This window comes from Neltuma alba, unplaced genomic scaffold (genome assembly GCF_004799145.2).
Source record: "Neltuma alba isolate B1F8T4 unplaced genomic scaffold, ASM479914v2 tig00001391_pilon, whole genome shotgun sequence".
Classification (NCBI taxonomy): domain Eukaryota; kingdom Viridiplantae; phylum Streptophyta; class Magnoliopsida; order Fabales; family Fabaceae; genus Neltuma; species Neltuma alba.
The window spans coordinates 95,416-118,527 of record NW_021632442.1 but is presented as its reverse complement, the minus strand read 5'-3'; the positions used below and the strand labels follow the sequence as shown (position 1 = coordinate 118,527).

General features: G+C 33.6%; 1 protein-coding gene, 1 non-coding gene and 1 pseudogene across 2 annotated transcripts; 1 reads left to right on the top strand and 2 right to left on the bottom strand.

The window, feature by feature from the left end:
- Positions 1-7: 7 nt before the first annotated feature.
- Positions 8-8,793, bottom strand: LOC114756414 (probable inactive purple acid phosphatase 1; annotated as a pseudogene).
- A 2,804-nt stretch (positions 8,794-11,597) lies between these two features.
- Positions 11,598-11,671, top strand: TRNAN-GUU (transfer RNA asparagine (anticodon GUU)). The gene has a single exon. It is a non-coding gene; the product is annotated as a tRNA-Asn (tRNA).
- Positions 11,672-12,061: 390 nt separating this feature from the next.
- LOC114756313 (ureide permease 1) lies at positions 12,062-16,038 on the bottom strand. Its single transcript, XM_028945256.1, has 8 exons — positions 15,881-16,038; positions 15,234-15,515; positions 14,844-14,982; positions 14,445-14,619; positions 13,871-13,905; positions 13,684-13,784; positions 13,136-13,510; positions 12,062-12,529 (listed from the first exon to the last, which is right to left on the bottom strand). The coding sequence occupies exons 2-8, from the start codon at positions 15,468-15,470 to the stop codon at positions 12,377-12,379; spliced, it is 1,215 nt and encodes a 404-aa protein (XP_028801089.1). The 5' UTR covers positions 15,471-15,515; positions 15,881-16,038; the 3' UTR covers positions 12,062-12,376.
- Positions 16,039-23,112: the final 7,074 nt, after the last annotated feature.

Below are 23,112 nucleotides of genomic sequence, written 5' to 3'. Positions count from 1 at the left end.
GCATGTATGAATTGAAACTTTTAGCCATCTCACCCCATTCAAGTTGCTAGAGTTGTACTTTGGCAACTATCCTTTGTGCAGGCCAAGATGTCTCTGTAATCCCTTGATATGCTGAAGGAGTCATAGACTTTCCCATCCCTGCTCTTTTTGTACTCAGACAAGAGATTTGAACTGTCAAATGCAGTGAGTTTTACTAACCCATAATCATAGTCTTTAAAGATACTCCATTTGGTTTTGAGAGTAGTGAATGTTGAAAGGCTTGCTCCACCACCACCAGCAACCACATGTATGGTCCCATTTAAGGGTCCCTTGTAGTGTTGTTTCTCTTCATTGGTACAGATATTCTATTGCAATATTTAATGAGAAGTGGGTCGTTAGCAAGAGAATGAGAGAATTCGCACTCGACTGAGGAACATGTAATCAGTGACATGTAAAATGTTGCTTTCATACATTGTCAAGGTTCCAACATGTGCAGGAGTCAACTATGCATAAAATGTAGAGTATCACATATTCACTTACTTCCTTTAAGGGCATGAAGAAAATGGGGAAGAAAAAAGAGATTTTAATGAGCTTGATTTAAAAAATAAAGAACCTGTTTGGTTGGGTGTTTAAAAGCCCAAAAGTAGCTTATTTGTGGCCATATGCCCGATTGAAAAATTTGGACCTATTTGTTTGAGCTGTTGAGCTATCTGACGTATGGCCAGAAAGGAGAGTGAAACGCAGAATCTCCATAAGCCAGTATGAGGAGTTTTTTCTTTGGCTTCGTCGTGCTTATGACTGTTGAAATAATTATTATTTGTGTTAGAAATATAATTTCTCTCTCGCCTTCCCTCATTAGTAAAACTCATACCTATTTTGATAATTTTATAAACTAAACTTTCTTTTATTCAATTATCATTCAAACAATTTTTTATCCAACCTAATTTTTACAAACTAATTTTTATAAAATCCAATCCAAATACAATTTATATCAACCAATTTAATTTTTACCCAATTTAACTTTTTTAAAAGTCATTGACAATAAATTATTTTTTAATCGCTAATCTAAACAGACTTAAAGAAGTGGGATTAAAAGTTTTTAATTAATTTTTATTACTTTTTTTATTTTACATCTTTTTTTATTAAAATTTTAAAATCTTACTTTTCCAATTTTTTAAATTCAGCACATCAAAATTTTCTCGTTCCTTCCCTAAATTTTTAAAATTGACTGACCCTTCTCTACTTATGTTTAAATTTAAATTGATGTTCTATCAAATAAGAAATACGTTTTGGTTTGCATGAGTAAGAAATGCATTTATTTTAGAACGGCAAAAGCTTCATGAGCCAACTATTGTGCTTGAGAAGCTATTTCCGTCTAAAGTATATGACTAAAGAGTCATGAGTATAATTATATCAAGGGAGGTCAGGGTAATATATGGCAACATTTTTTTTTCTCACTGGGGGAATAAAAATGGACTAAGAGCATGATGGAGAATCTAAATGTAGACCAATATATGGCCAATGGAAGATGAACATTTATTGGAACCAACTTCTGAAATATTTATCATAGTTATTGGTCATGTTTGTAACTTATATATTAAATCCTACATAAATCCTACTAATATGATTTGAATCGTATTTAAATCTTTTCTTATTGAGAATTATAATTACATAACAGTCTGCCTTAACATTTGGCTTAACTCCACATGGCCACATCTACTTAATGCTTGATTTTGGCAACTATGTTCCCCAAGCCTAAAGTTCCTTTTCCATTCCCACAATCAGACTTTATAGCCTTAGATTTACCAAAATTTTAACAATACTTAGGGAAAATTGTTTTGCAAATATTTATACTCTTTTTAATTCTTAATTTGGTACTTGTACCTTTTTCTCTCTCTATTAAATTTTTTAACTTTGCTTTGTTAGTACTATTAGCTCCTGTAGAGGACCTAACAGAGAAAAAAAACAGCATAAATACTAAATTAAAAAACTAAGAAAGTATAGTTATTTATAAAATTGTTTTCTTATAATATTTATTAGATTTAGTTTGAAAAAAGACATGCCAAATCAGGTCAAGATATATAACTATATTAAATGTAAGTTATACTAAATGCCTGCCAAACATGGTACCCTAATCCTTTGCTGAGTAAATTTATTGAATACTACGTTCAGTCCTTAATATAAGAGTTAGTTTGACTTTTAATTTAGTCCTAAATATAAGACCCAAGTCTACTTTGTTTCTCATATTTATTCTTTTCTCTTAAAGTAGTCTTTACAGTAGTTGCATATATTAAAGATTCTATCAAATGGTAATTCTAATCAATACACATGATTAGCAAAGGTATTTTGAAGAAGACAACACCTATTTATTACTAATAACTAACTTAACTAATTTTCTTAATATACTCAAATTAGCCAACTAGTATTTTGAAGTGCACAAGGATGAGCAAAACTTACCTGGTAAATGGGGCATGTCCTCTCATAGTTGTGGACATGGCCATAGATGGCAATGTCCACCTTGTACTTCTGCCACAGCATTTGGAGGCTGTCTTTTCCCATCGGCTCTCCAAATGATCCCTCCATTGTATAACAGATACAAGAATAGTAACCAAGCACTCTATGTGCTGGGAACACAAGCCAAGCTTGTTTCTGTCTGTCCACTAATGCAAAACAATGCTCTATGAACTTGTACTGCTCTGTTCCCTCTCTCAAATCGTGCTCTGTGTCTGCGATACAGAAGCGGAACATCCCATAGTCAACTGAATACCTGGAAAAAAAAACAGAAAGAAGTTCAACCTAAAGGCTTAAACAACCAAGGGGGAAGCCTAAGGATGGGTCAATTATAACTGGCGTTTCACATGAAGTCTCACTGGAATTGAAAAGCAGAGACTTGTAAGACCTGGTATTGGAACTCAATTGTTTTAGTCTAACATCATGTCAAGGATGAACCAAACTTAAAATCTTGAGTTCTTACGGCACACGAATCATCATTTTATTTTAAGAATTCACTGGGCGTTTAAAGAAACACTGGTTCAACAGTTAGCCCAAAACTTGATCCCCAAGAACATTAGTAAATCTTCTTTTTTAAAATAAATAAATAAATAAAGGGTTGAAAGAAACAATGGTTCAACAATCTTATTACTTTTACCCAGGAAAATAAACCTCTTTTTTTCTTAAAAGAAAAAAACATTTCCTATCACTTTTGCATATGTCATCCTAGGCGTCTCTTGTCCATGGCAAAACCTCCTGAAATTAAGTTTCACTTCTCTCCTGACTCATATTATTATTACTTCAATCCTATTCTTTATCATTCTCTTGCTTCTTATAATACATTTTCAAAGAGTTCGTGTTTTACTGATTCATAAGAGAATCCATATTTTTTACTTCAAAAATTTCATTCAAAAATCTTTGTCATAGAAACACTTTGCCTAGTAAAGTACCTGTTGGGAGTTGATTCTACAAAAAAAAGACCTATGATTTGTTAAACTCACTATAATCATTATTCAGTGAATTTTTCTTTTGCCAACGATCATAATGCACTGCCAATGGCATCATGAGAGATTAATCTACTTGAACTTGAATGGACCTACCAACTGACATAGCAGAACTTAGCTCTGTTTGAAGCTGGAACATAGAACATAGTCTGTGCCAACACGCCACATTCTCCACCAGAGTCCATGTTCTGATAAAATGATCCTGTCCCGGGCCAGTCTCGCTCATGATTTCCACTGTAAGGACGTAAAACCAATGACTTCACAGCATAACCCTTTGAATAAAATAAGATACCTTCATTGGGAGTATGTTGGAAAAATCCTCGCAACCATGTAAGGCACTGCTGATGCAATTGGCTCCACCTGTGCTGTGAATTGATCCCACTGAGAAAGGTACCCATTTGCATAACATATATCTCCAATATGGAATACCATGTCAATTTTCTCTAAATCTTGGATGAGCTGCTTGGTAGTGTTAAGTAAGCCAGGCTGGAAATTGTTGTATTCATTGGAACCATCCGCTTCCTCCTGTGGGGTTAATTGTTAAATGTGTCATCTATTGGAAGCACTCAAAGGAGTGCACAATAAAAGAACAAAGGCTCACAGAGTTGATGAAGAATGAAGAAAACACGTGTTCATCACCTTTTTTCTGGTTAACAGTTATACTTTTTAATATGCAATTAGGTAAAACTTGGAACTGGCACTACTGAATAGCAACATTTGAAATGGCTGAACAAGATAAGCAAATATGGGCTATGAAGGGAAGAATGTGCTTGGAAAAAATATCTAGGAAAGAAGCGCAACATACGGATGCTGTTTAGGTAAAGATCTAGGAAAGGTTTGTTAAGAAAAGAGGAATGGGAAGGGGATGATAGCAGAGGGTGAAATAGGCTGAAAATTGGAGAATTTTTGGGCGAGGTCTATCCCCTGAAAGACTTTGTAATTCTTTCTTTTTGCGTTTTATTATAGGTTTTATCCCCTCAAAGACTTTGTAAGTCTTTCTTTTTGTGTTTTACTATCTAATGCTGGAAACCCGGGTTTCCATCACGGGTCATAATTTATACATTAAAACTACTGGGGTTTAAAATTACTTTATCAAATAAGGGATAGAAATTTAGCTATTGCATACAAACTAAGCCATAATAAGGTAAGATTAACATACATTTTGTTGGGTTATCAAAAAAAAAAAAGCATACATTTTGTTGGGCCATAGTTCCCTCAAAAAACAGTGTGTATAAATCCAGGGTCACGCTATCCCACTGTTCTAGCTGGTGCACCTGGGCATGCATTGATAATGTAAGTATGTGATAAGCAGCATTTTTGAACGAATTTTCTACCAACCTAGCGATGCTGAACAAAAAGGAGGAATAAAAGGAACATATATATATATATATATATATATATATATAAACTCAATATCAAAATCAATATTCTAATAATAATCAAGGATTGCAATATAGGGGACTATGAGCTAACATAACCATGGTCCCAAAAGGGTTTATTCAAATCCCTAATTAAATACCGAGTTACCCCCCTTATCCTATTACAAACCTTAATTCCCAATTAAAACCTACATTGTCACGTTAAGAAATAAACAGATATATCTTCTCATAGTGCCTTACCTAGGCTTTTGAGGAAAATGATGATGCTAATAATAGGGTATGCAGCCTGTAGAAAGGGAATTAGATGAACTTTCAAATGAAGGGTTCAAGCAAAGGAGATTTATCATGCCAACACAAAAAAAATTTCTACATTAAAGAAATAAAGCACAGAATGAATGTCTCATTTCCTTCTCTTCCGAGGCTTGCACCTAGGCTTAAGCTTTTGGCTCACTGCATTCTCAGGATTGGTCCTTCATTGAAATGAAGTTCACAGCAATGTAAGAGAGGGCTGGGATTTGCACAAGCTTCAATCCCTAAGGGCATTTGATGAAGGCAAGTGTTTAGAGATGAAAAGCTCTTCTTGAGCATGTGTTAACAGTTTAATCTTTAGGTAAATTTCTTCTTGACAGGGTCAATTTGGAGATACAAAGATGTACAACTAATCAGAAAATCTCCCAATTATGAGATCGTGTAATAAATAACTTGAGTAGGCCTTTAATGAGAACATAACACACAAGATACTCATATAATGCAAGGGTAAAATTGAAAACTATAATTATTCTTTGCATGATACTTATTGATCCCTTGCTTGTGTTCAAAATTTAAGATTGATGGACCATTAACTACATATTCAATTAAATACTTGTACTTTTCCCACATATAGAATTAAAGATATAAAAAAAAAAAAACAGGTTGTTTTCAATCTGGGCAACTCATTTTAGCGATGTTTAAGTTGTCTTCAATTTGAGCACTTTTGTTAGGAAAGGCATTGTTGCACATAGCCTGAAGCATTTGCAAACTGCAATGACATTGGAAAATTCCTAAACAAATTTGTTTTCTTTGGTTATAATAGTGGAAAACATAAAATGAAGGTTTTCCAAAATACATAAAGTTGCCAAAATTTTCTTCTCCAGCAAACAAAATTGATTCCTCTCTACCTTAAGTAAGGATCTTCCAATTTTTGTAACATATGGCATGGTCACAATGTCAACTTTAAATCTTGAGTCATACACTTAGAGCAGAACCTCAACTAAGAAAGTCGAAAGGAAAAAGTTTCCTTACAACATAAGCTGTCACGTGTGAAAGTCAGTGTCCCAGCAGGTGAATGAATATGATCCCCCCCTTAGGACCCCACTGAACGAAAGGCACAGCTTCATTTGTCCCATATCCGCTTGTCCATGTAACAGTAATCTGGTTTTTAAGCACAATAAGTTTATACTACAATTTGATAGAAACCTTAGGAAGAATATGCCCCCCCCCCAAAAAAAAAAAAAAAAAAAGTGAATGGAATATATGGGAAAAGATATGATTTCACTGAAACCAACAATAGGCAAGATATGGAATGCTTTCTTTCTTCATATCTATTTTATAGAGTAGTGTACTTATCCTTTGTATATGATGAGTGTAAAATGGATTTTTACCTCATCCCATGACTTTCCTGGTGCCAGCCGAGGATAAACTGGTGCATTTGGATTCACAAAAGCCACTTTATCAGACACAGTTGGCTGTAATGCAATTTATAGAAACAATAACCCATTTAGCTATATTATGTTCACTGGGCATAAAATGTTAACAAGTTTCTAGAATTGAAGAATCCAATCCAAATGTTGGCTAGAAAATTCACAAGTCTAAACGAGTATATGACAGAAACAAAATTCTATAAATGCGTAAATCGTAATGGTTGGCTCCAAAGCAGCACTCAGAACAAAGAAATGTCATTTTGCATTCATGATCTACCATATATCAGTGAGATAATGTTAATTTTGATTCTTGAGTAATTAAAAGCCTTTGGAATCATGATATTATCATTGTTAGTAATCTTGCTTCTATCAAGCTGCTTCAAAGTAAAAGATACTTATAACACGTTTAATTTGGTGACTGGTTCAACAGTTGCTAAACTTATAAATCCTGTAATTTATTGGCCTGAGGCAGGGGAGATGTTATTCAATTGATCCATATAGAAATCAGAAAGCTTCTTGAAAAAAATGAAAGAGTGTAAGAAAAGTCATTACGACTACATTATGTACAAAAAATAACATGCACTTGCAATTTGAACATATAACACAAATTCTGGCATTATTCAGAAATGTACGCCAAGCTAAAAAGAAGTCTACTTCGAATTAGTTGGTCTACAGATTATGGTTTGCAACAGAAACAACAACTCTGGTTGGTCAATGAAAATTTAAACTGAGGATGAGCTTACATTTGAGAAGCCACCAGAAAATATTGCAAATGAAAAATCTGATCTCTGGTTAATCAGCTGAAGCCTCAGAAATCCTTTCCCATTTATTTTATACTGGGGATTGGAGTAATTTGCATATTGGAACTGCAAAAAGGAGGATCTATCTTTTAAGATTATCAGAGATATTAACCAATCATGGTTCTTCACCTTATAGCTTAGACTTTGAGGTTGAAATTGTCTTTAACAAGGTATCGAAGCATTCATGAACAAGTAGTAGGCATGATAAGTCTCTATTTTGTCCACTCCTCAAACCCTAAATGATTAATAGTAATAGATGTTATGTGTACCTTAATGGGTGCAGAGCACGGTAGTGGTGGATAAACCCTACGATTTTCTTCTGGACATGCTGAAGCACTATAGGTTAAAGAACAATAATGATCAGTGGAAACCCTTCACTGAAGAAAAGAAGAAGCTAAGATAATTACAAGGAATATTCAGGCTGAAGTTTAGAATTAGACAGATCCTGGTATACCTAAAATTTGCAGGAGAAAATACACCAACCCAATCATCATTTGATGGAATAGGAGAGCTATATTCGATGGTTACCCGTTCTGTAGTTTGCCCCTACAATATGATAAATTTGCACCAGCATTAAATGGTATTTGAAATGGCACGCAGAAATATAGACAAAAAGTTGGCGATCGCCAAGAATACGCACAAAATGAACTGCCTCTAAAACTCCTGAAACTTACCTCTAATCCAAGAACTGCTGGAGATGCTTTGGTAAAAGCAGGGTCAAGAAGGGAAATTGCAGCTTTATGAACAGCAATTTTTGACAAAGGTTGATCTCCATGTGAAAATGCATAATGATGCATTGAACAAACTAGAAGAAGCGCCAAGAGGATTTTGGTACGTAAGTAAACCCGTTTAAATATATATATACGGGACTAAATAATACCTTGTGAATACCATATGGATTCTCCCATTCCACCCACTATCTGAAAAACAAACTTAAAGTGAACTACCAACTTGCTTTCCAAGTCAAAGTGGCTCATAAATACGTTAAGGTGGATTCTGGTACGTAAGTAAACCCGTTTATATATATATATATTTTGGGGTCTCTCTCTCTCTCTCTCTCTCTCTCTCTCCCCCTCTCTATCTATCTATCTATCATTATGTATATATAATGGTTAAGATGTGTGTGTTGGGTATGCGCTAAAACATACAAGGAATCGATTCCTCGAATATCTCATCATCAAAACTTTTCTAATAAACAAGACTCCTCAAATCTGAATAGTCATATATAATCTAAACGCAACAGAAGTTTGCTTTCTCGTCATTATTTCTTATCAATTAGTATAAACCACAACACCATTTGTAGTCAATATCTGGGTTTACAGAAGTCAAAACGATCATCTTCATGATGCAAATATAAACTCCAGTTCCAGAAACTTCACCTACACTTCAAGCGGTAACTATATCAAGCATCTTCTACTTCCTGCAATCCCTTACGCCCTTATCCCACCAAAAAATTGGGTTCTTTTTGGGTGGTGTTTGAAAAAGTATATGACTGAACAAGCAGAGAGTAATGTGGATATGGAGAGAAACAGAGGAGGATGAGAGACGCTGGGGCGAAACTTCCCCTGTTTGTTCAGCCCAAATCCAAATGATGGCTTTGTCTTTTTCCCTAAGGACAAGACAGATACAATGGGGTAATTTGGCAAGAGGGAATCTTCGGAAAAAAGATACTGCATATGCCAACTCAGACCAAACAGTCCAGTTCCTGAACATTACGCCGTGCAATACACCAACTACAGCATATTCCAGTGATCCAGTAAGTTTAGAGTTACAACGGCGGGTGGTGAAAGTTTAAAGCAATACCGGAGTTATCAATTAAAGCCACCGATTGGTAAGAGTCTGATTTATTGCATACGTTTTTATTCTTTTTTTCCCCAAAATATGTTCTAATCAATGGCATGGAGTGATTTTCATGAAAGAACCTGTTTTGTGAAGAGTATAAAATGCCAACACAAATACTAATATGCACAACAATACGTTGCAGCTTATTTCTGAGAACTGTTCCATGTATCTCCACATGGCTTTGTGGGATCCGTTGATAAGAATGAGTGTCATTCCTTTTCTTATTCATGGAAACAGGAAGCTTCTCCCACCAAAATACAAATCGTGCGCTATAAAGGTACAAATTATATTCATAAGAATTACAATTTATTTTTTTGCAATTACAAAAAATTAAATATCAACTCTGTTTAATTACAAACCAAATTTTTTCAAGCTTCCCTCTAAAATTCATTGCTTTCCCATGATCTAGATATAGAGATTTTTTCAATGAAAATGTGTTTTTATTCCATGCACACAACTATCAAGCATGCTTTCTATTATAGAACGGATGCCTATCTTAGGATGGAATCCGGGACTAAATAATACCTTGTGAATATCATATGAAGTTGAACATCCAAGCCCCATCCTAATCCTATTGGTCCTTTCTTTTTTTGGCCCCCAAAGCTGAGTGAGGTCACTTCATTTCTAAATTTGTTTAAAAAGGCAATAGCTCCGTCCTTAAAAAAAATTGTTTTCCTCAAGCTCAAGGTTTAGAATTCCTTTTCCAACTTTAGCAAACTTTATTTAAGGTTTGACACCGAATTTAAGGTTTATCCTTGCTTGTGTTAACTTTGTTTTTTCATATAGCACTTAGGACAAGTCAAATGTTTTAAGCAACATCATGGAAACACTAAGCTATAGTAATGCCACTCCATAACTTGTTTAGATTCCTCGATGGAAGAAATGAGCAGAATCTCACATTGAATCCTACAAAACTCTATCATTGATCATGACTCAAGTAATAACAACATCTCATACAATTTCATTCAAAAAGAAGCACGTGATTATCAAAGTAGTAATAGTTGTTTCAATTACTTCACATTCGAGAATGGCATTAGTACCATTTTTGAAAAACGTTGCTACACTTACTGAATCAACATTATGTGTAAGTGAAATAATATATATACAACAAACAAAACACTGCAGAACCCAGCCACAACAGTTGAAAAGGCACATTAAGTTCAAGTTACTTTTCTGCAGCTAAGCCTTACAGAGGTGCCAAGGTGGGTCATAAGTATAACATACAATGTAGAATACTTGTTTTCATATAATATGGACACATCTTTAAAGGTTTATATTTTCACAAGAAATTAGAGATTATTTCATGATATAACCAAGCTCCACTTCATTACTTAGAGAAACAAGTAAAGTTCACGTTGGGATTCCTTCTTGTCATACAATATTCTTGTGGGTTTCCAAGCTTAGAAGGGACTTGAATATTTTATACTTAAAATTTTAGATCAAGAATTCAGTTAAACTGAAAAGAATTATGGGGACCATGCTTTCTCTCTAATGCTTGGAACCATGGAATTGCAAAGGGGAGTTTATGTATTTCCTAAATCAAAGGAACCAAAAACCGAAAGTAGAAAGTAAGAGAAACGGGTGAGAAGGATAGAAGGAGAGGATGGAGATCTATAATTCTATATCACCTTGCGATGCTTGGGAGAGAGATTTTGAATTTTGGATCTGCGGTGTGAGGAGGATGGAAAAGGTCATAGGGAAGGGGAAAAGAATAAAGGAGCATCAAAGACGCTGGAGCCTGAAAGGGAAATCAAAAAGTTATTTGGAAGCCCAACATTTGTAGGAAATATTATGACTTTCTATCTTTCTTTCTGACAGCATTAGTTAGGAACTTTTTTCACAGGGCAAAATATTTATGACGGGAAGATATTATGTGTTTTGAAATTTGAATATGAAGCCATGCACAAAACCACATGTATGCATTAAATGAACTCACTTAGGTAGAAGCTCAAGGTTTATATTATTTTAATTAGATTGGCTTGTGAACAGCGATTTGTGTCTTAAGTTATTGATAAACCGTTTTGGATATTAGCTTAGTGGAAGAGATTATATTAATATATTGATATCTATATACCGCGTGGTTGCTCATTCTTTTGTTCCTCCCTTTTTCTCTTGAGCATTAGTTGTTACTTTGTTTTTTCATAACATGACTCTCAAAGTGAAGATGCTAAACACCACCCTACTTTAGATCTTGCAAGCGAATTTACCCCCATTTTAATGCCCATGTTTCATAAATAGGACAGTTCTGCTGATGCTATCTCTGTGAATGTGTAGCCCTTTTAACTGTGAGCCAGGAAAAACAGAAGGAAAAGGGTTTTAAAAAAAAAGGGAAAAAAAGTTAAAAAAGTAAGCTTTTAATAATTAGTGGGCTCGACTCCGAAGGAATTACTTTATATACTTACTTTGACGAACACCGGCAACAAAGCTGGAATAGCTCAGTTGGTTAGAGCGTGTGGCTGTTAACCACAAGGTCGGAGGTTCAAGCCCTCCTTCTAGCGTCTTTTTTTATCTTTTAACCTTCTTTTTTTACACAGTTCATCAATTTTGATCCCTGTTCTCCATTAATCCATAGTCCCTGTTTTACCTAATGCTTTGAGACTACACGGCGGATTATATCACACATTGCTCTTAAAAACTCACTATCAAAGCATCTTCTCCATGATCGCCGCTCCAAGTTTCCATTTTGTTTACTTTCACTATCATTTTATTCTTCATCGTCATCAATTCATCCGTGTCTCTTTCTCCTCCACTACCTCCCTCCATTGTACTCATATATCACTATTTCTTACCCCATTTCACATAAATCTAATTCCTTTCTCAACTATGTCTGCAAAGAAAGCCACTGATCGTGGAATAGCAAAAACATTATCTAAGGGCACCCAAAAAAAGAACGAACAAAACGAGAATAAAACATCAACATTGAATAAAATATTCCTGATGTTGCAACTACAACTAGAAACTTCCAGTCGCGCTATGTATAGATGAGCAGATCTCAACTTTGTTGTTCCCATTTCTGGTCAAGAAAGAACAAGAAAGAGAAAAATTTGCTTTTCTTTGTAGGATGTAATTTCTTCTAGTAATTAGCACCAGCAATCGTTGTGGATGCTTCTCCCTTGCCACAATGAAGCCTTGCAAAAACTCGTGGATATGAATATGTGTGTGTGTGTGTGTGTGTGTGTGTGCATGACATGTTGCCTGAATAATCATTTACGATGCCCTGAGGATGCCATGAGTACTCCAACAGCAGCGACAAACATGAACAACATGCTACCTAGCAGTATATACGTTCTTCGCGATGATTTGCGATATTCCCCAAACAGAACAATGCCCCAGAAAGTGCTCACAAGTGGAAGTGCCTGTTGTAACAACAACATACAGATTCATTATGTGAGGGTATATGAGTTGTAAGGCAAGCAAAAGCCTGCTTTATAAGTTACGGACGTAATCTTTAAGTTATGTACTTGACCATTTATGTCAAACACACTTTTTATCAGGATCCATCATGTATTGGCTTGGCATATTAATTTTTGAAGAGTATGATCTGCTTCAAGATATTCAATTGCCGTTTAAAGTATCACTGGAAATATGATAAGATTGGGCAGAATGAAAAGGAAGATAGAAATCAGGGTAAGATCCAGGCTCACATGTGGTTCCTTTGATAGAAATGAAATGAGATTCTTTGCATAAAATTCAAAGCATGCAATCTCTATCATATCAATCAATATTATCCCCATTTAATAATTTTTATTTTTATTTTTTTATCCAGGGACATAAAAGTTATTTCCCATCCAAAAAGTCACTTTTTTTCATTTCATTCCCTTTTTCACTCCATTTTATTCTTAAGAAACGAACAAGGTCTCATATTGACATAGGCAAATCCCACCTCTATTGCTATAACCTTCTTCACTTCATCTCTTCCCATGATTCAAAGAAAAGTGGGTCTGTGACAAACAGTATAATACCTGTACAGCATCTGCTGCAGCATATCCTGCAGCTTGACCTCCCATAAACTGGAGACCGTTCCCAAAACCACAAAGGAGACCAGCCAAGAAGGCCCAACCTCTTCCATTCCAGTCTCCTAGATAAGCCTTCAGTGATGACTTGGGTAAGTTCAAGACAGGGTAGTAAAGGAAGGTGATGTTCAGAACGATGGCAATCACGAAACAAGAAACTGAAAAATAGAAGAAGGCAGTGTAAACACTTAAATGGGAAACCCCTTTCTTCAAAGTGTGCCACTGATCATTTGTTGCCAAGTTGAAAGCCGGTGAGAACAAAGAGAAGCAAACTCCAGCAAAGAATGTTATAGCCAATCCAACCATAGTGCTCTTCCCTAAAACCTGGAGGATGAAAGTTACAGATATGAGTGACATCTTACAAAATACAACCATGAATGTAAAAATAATGAATGAGACTTTAAGCTTGATTTGAGATGCTATGTGACTTCTATGATGTAACTATATAAAGAAAAAAGGTTAACTGATGCTGTTTTTAACAAAACGTAGCCACCTGCCTTGATTGATCTCCTTTTCTCAAGCTCTATAAGGAAAGCTGCAGTTCCTGCTTTCACTTTGTTTGTAGAACCACTTCCTTTCTCTATATCATTTAATTTGGCTGTATATAATAATAAATAATATTTAGCATGTGTCAGATAAATGGAACCACAAAATTGATAAATTTGCTTCACCAATGCTTCTTACCTCCGGTTGCTGCTGACAATGACGAAGCAACATTCCTGGTAGAAGGACAAATTGTGGTAACATCAGCACAATACTACCAATATCAGTTAAGAATTAACCGGAAAAAAAAAAAAAAAACAACACAGAGACAATGATGGCAACAGCAGTTAAGAACAAGAAAAAAAACAACACAGAGACACATTTTAGCACAACTAAAAGAGCTGAAAAATTCTAGCCAAAAAAAAAAAAAAAGAGCTGGAATTAAGTGTTCCAATGATTAATATATCTTTGGCAAACAATACTGAATGACAATTGCCTACTAACCACTAAACCCATATTAAGATAAATGCTGCAAGTCTGCAACCAGTATTCTCAAAATCAGCTAAAGCACTTCGTCATATGATTTCCCCTAGAAAAAGCCTAAAGCAAAGTATAGAACTTTTTCCCCTTTTTCTTTATATGTTCTTTTACCTGTCAAGAGAGGAAGTTATAAGGACGAAAAAGTGTAGGATGAAAAGAAACTTAAAAAGGTACTTCTAAGCAAGTGAGAGGCATAAGTCACATCCCAATTAAAACTGCAAACAACAACACATACATAGCTCCGTCTTTTTGATCACTTGACAGACTATTGAGCTTGGCTTTATTATCAGCAGTGTTAGACGAATGAACAGCAGATCCTAGACAAACGGCAATCAGAAAGCAACCAACTCCAGGAAAAAGAATCTCAGCCTTATTGATTTTGTCATCCAAAAAGTAATTCAAAGTTGTTCCTGTTAAAATCGGAATAAAGACAGCATGGCAAAATTTAGTGTCATGGCAAACTGCCCATTGTTACTAATATTGAAAGGACAAAAAGTACAGTTTTGTCTATGTCATAACCTTCAGAGCCCACTAAGCCTCTAATTCTTAAGAGACATGTTTGTGCATTTCATTTTACTTTCTTCTTTCTGTTTCTCATTGTTTTTCTTTTGAAGAGCTTATCAAAGTGAGATACCTATAACAACTGTTATGCTCGATGTGATCACTTCTACAACTGATAAACCGACGAAAGCCCAGGCATATTGTGTGGACAGATTTCCAAGGCTCAGTACAATACCACCTCCCATTGCAAACAAAACAGATGGCCAGTTATCCTGTATCAAATCCCTTAGCAGATTCACAAACCAGTTGTAATCAATGATGGTGAACTTCAGATAAAGTTCAAGGATGAAAAAGTTGCTTTCTAACCCAATAGTTTTAAAGATTATTCATATTAAACTCAGTAGACATTTATGAGAAACTCATCTTAATAGCATCAATATGACAGCAATTATGTTTCTATGTAGGATTATAAAGTTACTTTCCCAATCAAACTTTTGTTATACAATATCCAATGGACACAAACCTGTGCAAGTTGATCTAAGAAATTCGGTTCATTGTGCGAACTCTGACCTATCTGACCGAACGTGAAAGCAATGATAACAGCAGCCAAGAGATTGGTGATGGAGTAATCAAGGTAAGTATGCTGAGGAAGACGACCTCTTCTCTCTAGAAGAGTCATAACAGCAGGCCATGTCCCCAAGAAGAGAAGGGCCAAAAGCATACACACTATGGCACCTCCCTTGCTCTCAACTAAATACATTGCTTCAAGTTTCAAATTTTCCTCTCAGATGTTGAAGTTATCAAGCTGAGAAAAAACCAGAGAAATCCTTAACGCAACATGAATAAGCCTCACTTCAGCAAAATAGCAAAATAATTACAAGTTTTACTAGAACAGAATTGTGCCTCATAGGATCCCCAACAGCAAATTCACAAGTATATATTGGGCTCGAAATTCGACCAACATGCAGAACTAAAATAGAAAAATTCCAACCCCGAGATAGAAATGAATCCGCTGAAACAGAAACAAAATCATGATTCATAACTGAGTTTTCCACAAATTAACGTTAACCACACAATGAACCAAAATGGATCCCACATCCCAATCACGGCGAGAAAATCTCCAAGACTCCAACTTGCCCGGAAAAAATGAAAAAGGTTTCAGAATCTTACAGATACTGAGTGTGTATAAGGAGATTCAAGTATTTAAGCGGAGAAGAAAACTGTGAATGAAAATGAAGAGAGCGGACCCAGAATTCAGACAAAACCGCAAGTAACAATGGTGGCCGCGTAAAAGTCAACAAGACAAGACGAGCCCAAGAAGGTGGAATCAAAGGTTGGTTACGAATCTCGAGGGTGGATTCCATGTGGATATGCAAGTGGGAATATCCTTTAATTAAAGAAAACAAAAGGAATAAGGAAAATAATCCTTCTGTCTCTTGTTCATTCACTCTCCACTCTCCAGGCTGTGCCATGGTTCATACAATTATGGAAAGTGCAAACTTCGGTGATAATTATTAAAGATTCCCTCGTAAAATAATAATGCTCCTTCTGATTATAAGTTTTGAATAATCAATTCACAACTGGTAAGAAAAAAACAATAATCAATTCACAAATAATAAATAATTAGTTAAAAAAATAAATAAGTTAAAAATATATTTTTATTTTTAAATATGTCGTTATAATAAATGAAAACAAACATAAAAAAGAATGCGTGAAAAATTATCATAAAAAATAAATAATTAGAAACAATATTGAAAAAAATCTATTAAATGTTAGGATAAATTTAAATTGAAACTTATAAAATGGATCACACTTCTTTTCAAATTTGAAATGTAAAAATAAGACGGGAGGAAGTACCGTATTACTATAAATAATCATTAATACTTTTAAAAAATGTCTAAAATATTTTTCGATTATTAATCTCCAAATCAAAAGAAAAAAATTGTGATTTGTAATTTCCGTAGATTTTAATATTTAAAAGAGGATTCATAACAGAGTTAAGTAAAGTTTAGGTTAAATGATTAATGATCATCATTTAAATGAAAATATAAATACAAAATGTAATTTTTTTTTGGGCATTATGAGGCTTTGAACTCAAAATCTCTACTCTATCTCACTCCATTTTGATTAGCCAAAATTGAATCGATGAAATTTATTTTGGAGATACAAATTCTTTTGAATTCAAAAATTCTTTTAAATAATTTTCAACCTAACAATTCAAATTAACATGAATAATAAGAGTTTGTTCCCTTAAATCAGTGGTATTGAGAGTTCAGTTCCCAATTCTTATGCATGAGAATACTCCTAATCCTAAGTTTATAAAAACAAAACAAAAAAACACCCAATCCCACAAAAAAAAACGACATCTACTTTAAATGAGAATTTTGGCATTTATTTTTCCAAAAATTTTTTACGTTTTAAACATTTATTATTCACTAGTTAGGAAGGTAACTGCGCTTGTTTTATACACACACATATATATAGAATATATATATATATATATATATATATATTCCGTCTGTTATATGTCAACATTGACAAAATGACTTGTGGACCAACACTCTCATACATATATACATGAGTTTGTCACCTTTGACATTTTATGCATAAATTGGTTGGTTGGTTTTCAACTTAGAGACTCCCAAATTAGGACGTTTCTTTATATTATTAAAACAATCAAAATCATAGATTAGCTATTTTGGAGCAATGTTAGACCTGCCAATATGCCTGGAACTCTTTGTTAGATTAATATCATCCTAAAAGTGTTTTAAAAAAAAATAGCAATGTCCCTTTTAGCTGTTAAAAATTTAACGTTCAATATTAGGGTGATTTTGCTTCTTTTTTTTTAATACTTTCACTATTGATTTTATAAAAATTTTCAGGGCAAAACTGCACCTTAACTCTCTTACTTAGCTTATTTTACAATATATATATATATATATGCATATAGTTAACATAATTATACTTCTTTAGGGTGCCAAATGCCTTTTTGATATAATTAAAGAGTTTAAAAAAACGTGCATTAATGGCCTTCCAAATGTCTAGTGTTTCCTGTTAGCAAAGAATATTAATTAATTTTTTTGGACGCAGCACTTATTCCTCTTTTGCTCTAGGTATTAAAGCAATAAACGCGTTTAGAAAAGTCTCAAATCTGTGAGTTGGATATTATGAGTTTCATTAGGTTTAATTTGACAAGCTTGCTCAATTGATTGGTTTCCGACAAATATGTTGGACACACGCAAATTCCGTTTTTAATACAACTTTCTTTTTCTACCAGTGTTCTTCGTATAACACTTCAATTCACTTTGTTTTTAATATTTATTTATTTTGCCTCCTAATCTTCACGAATTGCCCATGTTAAGAAGTCTCCATCAATAAGTATTCCCTTGGCAAAACACTAAACTATAGGTTACAAATTGCTCATGTTCACTATAGGTATACCACTATACCTTGTGTATGTAGAATCCGAGAGAGTATATCAATGGATTTAGTTTTGAGGAAAGAATTAGTCTTTAACAACATAACAAATCAAGATTTAAATTTTTGTTAGGAAATTTGCTTATATTTAATGTCTAACAATATCTCGAACATGATTGCTTCTAATAAAAAAATACATATGCGTAGGGACAAAAAGGGACAGAATATATACACTACAAAAAAACAGACTTTAGGCGGCGACAAAAAAAGTCGCCGCTGAAAGTTCACTATTGAAACCAAGACTTTCAGCGGCGACAAAAGTGTCGCCGCTGAAAGTGGACCTTCAGCGGCGACCTTTTTTGTCGTCGCCGAAAGTAGACTTTTAGCGGTGACTTTTTTAGTCGCCGCTGAAAGTTCGCTATTGAAACCAAGACTTTTAGCGGCGACAAAAGTGTCGCCGCTGAAAGTGGACCTTCAGCGGCGACTTTTTTAGTCGCCGCTAAAAGTTAGCTAATTGAAACCAAGACTTTCCGCGGCGACAAACTTTTTGATCTTAGAACTCACCAAACTTATGCAATGCCACCCCAACCACTCCCAATTGATTTGCATGTGCTTAACAAAAGTCATTCTCAAACGCTAATTAAGTGTGAAATTGGCTCACTTTACCTACCCATATCTTCAAAGGCATACTCCATCCCTAAAACAAAATGAAAAGACGAGAAGGGGTTATTTTGTCTCAATCTCCTCATTAACCAAAACGAGATACATATTTTGTATTAAGAACCAAATAAAAAATCCTTAAAATTAAGTAAATATAATAAATTGAAAAATCAATAAGAAAATTTACAAAATTAGCAACACATGTTGTAGATTTTTTTTTTTTTTAACGTAAAGAGTAGTGCAAGATATGCAAGTGTGAGATATAAAGAAACTAGGCAAGAAAGGTTATAAAATTAGAAAAAAGAAACTTACAAAATAAGCAATAGAACATGATGATATATATATATATATATATATTGATAAGAAGAACATGCTGATATAATTAATCGATGCACAAAAAATATATACTAATCCATCTGCTCCTTATAATAAGGCACCTTTTAAAAGAAATAGATGGTTTTTATTGTTATAAGTCACCAAGTCGGATATTTTACATTTTTTTTGAAATTTCCCATATTTAAAATATCATTAATTTTGCAAGTGCTATAATTTCTTGGATGTGATTCATAGTATTAAATAAGAATAAATTTTTATATTTTTTTATTTTTCAAACAGTGTTATTGACTTAATCATCTTTTATTGATTTAGATAACATAATTAGAAGTGCCTGATAATAAAGATAATGAGAGTACACAACAAGAAAGAAGTCAAAGTTCTTGCCGTCAAAGTATCATATTACATGATACGGAAGAATTCGAAGTTTTTTGTTTCAAAGAAACATGTGATTTAGACAGAGATAGCAAAGAACTAATTTTTGATCAAATGGGCAAAATATCTTGTGTAAATGTTGAAATTTGCGGCCATCATGAATTTATTAAATTATTTAGTTTTAGACTCATGCAACTCAATTGATTATTTTTCATATGGCCATCTCATTGGGTTCTGCTAATTGGGAGTAGCTTTTTCAAAAGCATTTTTTAAAGGTCAGTTGACTTATTTTAATTTGATAAATTTAATTTCAATTTTTTTGTTTTAATAATTTTGTAAGTGTACAAAGAGGTATTGAATTACCCTATTTTAAAACATTTTTCCGCATACAATTTTATAAATAATTTATATTTAGGAAAAAAGTTAATGGTATCAGACTCGTACTTATATTAAATATACTCTTCTAGTCCTTAATGCAGCATCTAATTTGAAAGTTGATGTTATTCATATATGTAAGACCTATTTTATATTTTTTTTTGTTTTTTTCCAAAATTAACCCCATTGATATTCTCTTAAAAATAATCAAGTAACAAAGGAAAGAAGGAGATTAAGAAAGATAATCAGGATATTTTAGAGAAAAAAATATCGTATCAACTAATTTAATTAACATCCTTAATTTACTTAAATTGATTAATTAGATCTTATAAAGACAAGAAAAGTATTAAATATTGTGTCATTCAATCCCCATCGATTAGTCTAGTAAAAATAAAAAGCTCTATCTATCATTATTTTTTATGAATAAACATTAGACATATAAATGACGTAAAAATATTTAATGTCTTATTCTAAAGAAAGAATTATTGTAAAAGAAAATTAAACCCTCAAAAACAATACAAGTTGGCACAAGTAATTGTAAATATTTAAATAAGATTTAGGCAATGATAATTTTTTAGATCTGCCTCTGCCATTTGCTCTTATCTCCTGAATTTTTTTCGACAATATTTTCTCCATAATTTTCTCTGATATTTAAAGAAATAAACGTCCTTCCTTCTTTATAATTTATTTCCTTTGAGTAGTTGGGTTACTAATTTTGCTGATAATTTACAATTATATTATTTATTTTAGTATATATTAGAATTAATACGTCACCACTACTTTTATTTAAATCATAGTATAAAAATAAAAAACTTTGTCAAAGACATAGTACTTTTTTGAAAAAATGACAATAAAATACCACATGAATTCCAAAAAGACAAATAAGGGACCTGAATAAACAAAATGACATATAGGGGACTGGGTACCAATCTGGAATTCAGATTTTTGGCCAAAAGACCAAAATGCCCTGTCTGAAAGTGAGAGAAAGGAGAGAGGAAGAAAGCGACGCAGTGAGAGAAAGGAGAGAGGAAGACCGACGGTGATGAAATGCGGGAAGAAGGAAAGAAGAATGTTGGAAATGTTATTATCTTACTCCTTCGCATCACCATTCTGTAGAGATTGTTGATTTGGTGGGTTTTGGTTGTGGGAAAGAGGATTTGTAGTGAGAGAGGGAGTGAACCTGCGGGGAAAATGAAGTGGAAATCAGAAAACAATGACAAGCAATTACGTTACGTAACTGCTGTCATATGCCTGCTGGTTTTTGGTAAATCCCACTACGTGAATGGTAAATCCCACTATGTGAATGGTAAATTTTACTATACATATAGTTAATTATGAATTTTACAAAATACATATTGTGATTTACAACTTTTGTAGTGAAAGTGACTACTTTGTTAATGGGTTTTGCAACCTGTTTTCAGGAGATAAATAACTTGTTTGTAAAAACTAATAAAATTTCACGCTAAATTTGACAAAACGTATAGTGGGATTTACAACTTCCGTAGTAAAAATGACCACTTATTCAATGGGTTTTGTAACTTGTTTTCAGGAGATGGGCAGCTTGTTTCTAAAAACTAATAAAATTTCATACTAAATTTGACAAAACACATAGTGAGATTTACAACTTTCGTAGTGAAAATGATCACTTCTTCAATGGGTTTTGTAACATGTTTTCAAGGGATTGGCAACTTGTTTCTAAAAACCAATAAAATTCTATGCTGAATTTTACAAAACATAGAGTAATATTTACAACTTTTGTAGTGAAAATTATCACTTCTTAAATGAATTTTGCAACTTCTTTTCAAGGGATGAGCAACTTGTTTCTAAAAATCAATAAAATTTCACGCTGAATTTGACAAAACACATAGTGAGATTTACAACTTTCATAATGAAAATGATCACTTCTTCAATGGGTTTTGCAACATGTTTTCAAGGGATTGGCAACTTGTTTATAAAAACCAATAAAATTATATGTTGAATTTTACAAAACATGTAGTGAGATTTACAACTTTCTTAGTGAAAATGATCACTTCTTAAATGGGTTTTGCAACCTCTTTTTAGGGGATGAGCAACTTGTTTCTAAAAACCAATAAAATTTCACATTGAATTTTACAAAACACACAGTGAGATTTACAACTTTTATAGTGAAAATGACTACTTCTTAAATGGCTTTTGTAACCTGTTTTCAGGGGATAGGTAACTTGTTTCTAAAAACCAATAAAATTTCACGTTGAATTTTATAAAACATATGCTGGGATTTACAACTTTTGTGATAAAAGTGACCGCTTTGTTAATAGATTTTGCAATATATTTTCGAGGGATGAGTAACTTACTTTTCACTACCAATAAAATTTCACGCTGAATTTTACAAAACACATAATGGGATTTACAACTTTTATAGTGAAAGTGACCACTTCTTCAATGGGTTTTGTAAACCTGTTTTCACCGGAAGAGCAACTTGTAAGCATAAATAAATCATTCAGTGAACGTGCACCTGAAGTACATCACAATAAACATTAAACTATTAAGTTTCATAATTAATTACATGTATATTAAAATTTACCATTCACGGAATGGGATTTACCATTCACGGAATGGGATTTACCAAAAACCAGCAAACATATGACACCAATTACATTACGTAATTGCTTGCGACTATTTTCTGATTTCTGCTTCATCATTCACCAAATACTTAATATGAACCCTCAAATGCAATAATCCTGTTCCTATTTCACCATGAAACAGCCACAAAAATGAATAATCCAAATCCCGCCATCAACTTCTACTCACTCATGAATAATTCAAATACTTCAGCGACCTCTTCGACGACGACAATTTCAGGGGGTACAAGTTATTTCAGACAGGGCAATGTATTTCAGCGATGGTAACCAAATTCAGCGATGGCAATTTACTCCTACGACGACGGCAACGTGATTTCGAAAAATCCTTTTTGGTGACTGCAGGAACTTGGATTTAGTTTCGTAGAAGGAAATCAGTTTCTCCCTTTCTCTATCGCATGAATACACTGCTCAATGTTCAGAGACAATCAGGGCAATTCGGTCTTTTAGCCGAAAATCTATATTCCAAATTGGTACCCAGTGCCCTATTTGTCATTTTGCTTATTCAGGTCCCTTATTTGTCTTTTTGGAATTCAGGTGGTATTTTATTGTCATTTTCCCTACTTTTTTTTAGTACTTATATATTTAATAATGGATTTGATCAATGAAATCTAAACAGAGTTA